We start from the raw sequence: 4,454 nt of genomic DNA, 5'->3' as shown, positions 1-4,454 counted from the left end.
GCCAGGGATCCGCCGCGGCCGCCGCGGCTTTGCGCGGTTTTCATCGGTTGCCATGGTAACGTGGTGGGTGCAGTAGGACGGGAGACGGGACAACACTAATCGACCGCCACCCTGGCAGCCCTTCTATAACATAAAAACCACTTCGTTGGTCGGGGCAATCTTAGCATCATTCGAATCAGCGTCTGTGATTTTATCAGCTATTTCGAATATGCAGACCTCAGGTGATATCGGTGACCTTGAAAGGTCAACTTGACGATTTCGCCTATTGCAGCCATTCTATAGCTCAGGAAGTACTGAACCGATCGAGACGGAAACACCACCAGTCGATTCGCCTAATGGGATTTCATGAACCGTTGTAAATAAGGTGACCTCGGGTGACCCCGTGAGGTCACATGAGCGTTTTCGCTTGTTGCAGCCATTCTATAACTCAGGAAGTCCTGGGCCGATCGTCGATTGATCGATCGATACGAAACCACCACCGTCCACCAGCCGATTTGCCGTATGGGATTACATCAGTCGTTTCGAAAATGGTACGGCCAAGATTCCTAGGGTACGGCACACATGCGGTGCCTGCAAGACAAGGGCCAGTCAGTAAAACTATGGGAGTATGGATGCTTCCTGAATTGTCTGCGGTGGCCGGGGTTACCTGTCTGGTAACCCGAGGCCGGCGTGTATGTAAACCGGTTTCTCGCGTGTATCCATATCCGCAACCAGTTTTAACCACCCTCCCAGAAGTAAGGTTAGGTCCCATTGCAGTGTAGTGTAGTGCCCGCTCTCAGTGACAGCGGTTTTTTTCGCGTGAGTTATTCCTGAAAACCGAGGGGATTCCCCTTAAAGGTAGTGTGCCAGCTTTCTTGGACCGTATGGAGTTAATGGCCCAGATAAGGAGAACCGGATTTTTAGAACTTATCCATACCTTCAAAACTCATGGAAACGTCTTAAATTCTTCAAATTTTGAGTACCCCAGTGCGAAATTCGCCCCGACGGGTTGTCGGTCGTACCCCAACCACATTTCACACCACTATGAACAATAAATGCACACACTGAAATCGCTATTACCGATATGCTCATCCAATCAAGTTTCGATAAACCCGTTCATCATCATCTCCTGCGGTTTCGAACACGCCTGTTAGGTGGCTTCTGATGCTCGTCGAGGTCGGAATTTCCAAATACGCGTGGTGCGTCGGGCCCAGTGCAGTGGTCGGGCCGCGCGCTCTGACTTCGGCCAAGAAAAATGCGTCAGCTGATCATTGTCATTTCTGCCACTTGCGTGTGGTGAAATGGGGTCATAACTTATAAGACGGCTTTTTCATATCAATTATTTTACATAAAATCATATTTCAAACCATAAATAATGTTCGACAGCCAAATAAAAGAAACAATACCAATACGGGCTTACAGTTTAAGGCTCGACATTGTGTTGTCTACGATTAGACAGCTGATAACTCATTCCCGTACGTCGTATGGTCGTAACACTATAATGACCTTTGCTTATTGTCACAAGTGCGCCGCATTCGCGATTGTTGCCCGACGCCTGTTTGCAGGTGAGCCCACTACAGTTGTTATACATATCTAAAAACCGATAAACTTTTAGGCGAAAAAGGCACTATTCCAGGCCCATTTTTGATTTTTTTTTTGCGATATTAGGTAAAAACAGAAGCTTCTTATCCTAGGAAAAATAAAATGGGAAATCTTTCAAAGGTGGCACACTACCTTTAAAGAAATAAACGTTTCACAGTTGACGGCACGCAGAGCCAAAAGTGTCTGACTCCACCCCCCCCCCCCTTCCCCCGCCTATAAGGCGAATATATAAACACGGGCCATTCCGCGGTGTCTGCCGGACGGCGGACAAGGCTGTGTTTACTCCACACTCGGGTATATAGCCGCGGGACCGGCGCCGAGTGACCACCAGTAGCGCCGGCCGGCCGCCATGTCGCTGTCGCTACAGCCTCTCCGGCTGGCGGGACGGCACGTCCTGCTGCTCGCCTGTCTGGTCTCGGCGAGGATCGGCTCGCTCTCCGCCGAGGGCTGCTACGACGCCGACAGGAACATCAGTCGCGCCCACGGCGAGCAGTGGCTGCTGGCCGACTGTGGCGGAGTGGCCCACTGCAGGTACGGCAGCACCTACCTGTTCTCGTGCCCCATGGCGGCCGAGTGCCGCCGGATCAGCGACGGCGACGCGACGGCCACCTTCCCGCGCTGCTGCCCGCGCTTTGCCTGCGACGCCTGCTACTCGGAGCAGCTGGGACGCCAGTTCAGCGGGGGCAGCCACTGGACCGAGAGTCCGTGCGTGAAGAAATCGTGTCAGCTGGGCTTGTCGGGCACGATCTACGTGGAAGACGAGACGTGCGAGCCGCTGGGTCCGCCGCCGTCGCTTGACTGCGAGGTGATGCTGCAGGACGAGTCGCGCGGCGAGTTCCCGCTGTGCTGCGCCCACTACCGGTGCCCGGGCCTGTGCCGGTCCGGGGGGCGCTGGGTGTCGGCCGGCCACCGCGGGGACAGCTGCCACGAGCACTCAGAGCAGGCCGGCGACACCGACAGCGGCTCCTGGGGGTTCTGGTGAGCGGCGCAGTCTGCACGGACTCGGAGGGGCGCGGTGCTTACCACGGTTATGGTGAGCCGTGCCGTCTGTCTGAAATGTACGGTGTACGTACTAGTGATGTCAATTTCAGAAAACATATGTCCAATGTCCGTCCAATGTCCAATACTTACGTCGACTGTCCGTCCAAAAATGTCCAAGCCAGCCATTTGTCCAAAGATGTCCGACATCTACGCAATAGTTTACACTCAACATCGCTATTTAATTTGCTTTTAATGTATCGTTACCAGCTCAAAAGTGGCAATCATATCGAAAGCTGAGCTTTCTAATAGCCAATCAATGTTAAATACGCTTACTTTATAAAAATGTTGAGGTGTAGCAAGCGATTGTCCAAAATTGTCCAAAGCCTGCTGTCATTGTCCAACCGAATTCCGAGTTGGACATTGGACAAAATCGGAATTCCGAAGATTCAAGTTCCGATTGACACCACTAGTACGTACATGCTCACATGTGTATGATAATTGCTGGCCAAATGATGTTGAAGCATGGCAGACCATCTTGGTCCACTCATAAGCGCTTATGTGGTAGAAACGCACCCACTCGCGTTACACTATCAGCTTCATTGACCAGTGACCTTACCATAGACCATTGCGTGCAGTATGGAGCGGTAGTAGGTATAGGTATAAAGGTCCATGCGTATACAAAGCTTGTGTGTTTATTTTCCATGTATCCGGGCAACTATGAAATAAATCAAAGACGAGCGTGATAGATTGCAACTTTTAATTAAAATAAATAAAAGCGACAGCTAAATTGCCAGAGTGCGCGATGTCCGGGGCAATTACAACCAGGACGTATGTCCTCGATCTCACACACATGCATTGACAATGAGCCAGAGGTGCAGCCGGTGTCGTTTACGCAGCCCGTGTCCATAGCGCGCTGTAGTAAACAAGCGCCATAAGCGGGGCGTCTGTCCGACGATGCCATCGACAGCGACTCCATCCACTACGGAGCACTGATGACCGGGCATGTGACGGTACTCACAGTGTCACGTGAGTCGCGACGCACACACACAACGCACTCCTGCCAGCCACAGTGACGGGTCGGCCACCGACCGGAGGGGACAGCGACCGGGAGGTCACAACGGGCGCCTGGCCAGTGCTGGCCGCGCTGGCAGGAGTGCCTCGGACTGGTGAGGGCAGAGAACACTCGGCGAGTACCGCTGCAGCGAGAGGTTGGCTGCTCAGTTGTCGTCGTTGCGGCTGTTAGCCCCTGTCTTTTGTGGATTGGACTGCGTTCTCAACTGGTATTCGTGAAGCGGGATCGGTCCGGAGCAGGATTTGTCCGTAACTGAGCAGCTATGCGATCCCTGTGTGCTGGCGCAGTTCACCTGCTGCCTCTGTTGGTCGTGCTGGTGGTCACGGTGCTCTCAGTGCCAGCGTCTGCGGTTGTGGCCAGCGGCCGGCGAGGTCAGGGACGGCGGCTGGTCGGCGCCACCCCGGCCGAGACCCTGTCCGCTGTCAGTCAGGAGCGCTGTCAGCTGGCCTGTCATCAGCGCACCGGCTGCCGCAGCTTCAACTTCCACCCCGGCACCGGCCACTGCCAGGTGTTCACCGTGACCGCCTGCGACTCCAGCAGCTACATCGTCGAGCCGGCCGACGGCTGGACCTTCTACGACGTGGTGGACGACCTGTCGGCCGAGTCCGGCCAGACGCTGTGGTCGCAGGAGGCCTGCGTGCGCGACGGCCGCTGCCGGGAGTCGTGTCTGCGCCGGCTGGGCCAGGGATGCCGGCACACGCAGCAGTGCCAGCCGCTCGTCACCGGCGTCACCAACTGCAGCGAGCTGGTCTGCAGCTGCAGCAACGCCTACTGGCGGTACAACGAGACCCTCTGCATGCCCCGGTACAAGACATTCTTC

General features: G+C 54.8%; 1 protein-coding gene across 1 annotated transcript; it reads left to right on the top strand.

Annotated features, from left to right (window-relative positions):
* The first annotated feature begins 1,882 nt into the window (after nt 1-1,882).
* Nucleotides 1,883-3,307, top strand: LOC122381322. Its single transcript, XM_043365349.1, has 2 exons — nt 1,883-2,654; nt 3,040-3,307. The coding sequence occupies exon 1, from the start codon at nt 1,931-1,933 to the stop codon at nt 2,561-2,563; it is 633 nt and encodes a 210-aa protein (XP_043221284.1). The 5' UTR covers nt 1,883-1,930; the 3' UTR covers nt 2,564-2,654; nt 3,040-3,307.
* The last annotated feature ends 1,147 nt before the right edge of the window (nt 3,308-4,454 follow it).

Source organism: Amphibalanus amphitrite, unplaced genomic scaffold (genome assembly GCF_019059575.1).
Source record: "Amphibalanus amphitrite isolate SeventyFive unplaced genomic scaffold, NRLGWU_Aamphi_draft 000118F_arrow, whole genome shotgun sequence".
NCBI lineage: Eukaryota > Metazoa > Arthropoda > Thecostraca > Balanomorpha > Balanidae > Amphibalanus > Amphibalanus amphitrite.
This window is presented reverse-complemented; position numbering and strand designations above follow the sequence as displayed.

What these genes read in the sequence shown, in the direction of transcription:
- LOC122381322 (XM_043365349.1), top strand. Translation starts at nt 1,931, where the DNA reads ATGTCGCTGTCGCTACAGCCTCTCCGGCTGGCGGGACGGCACGTCCTG.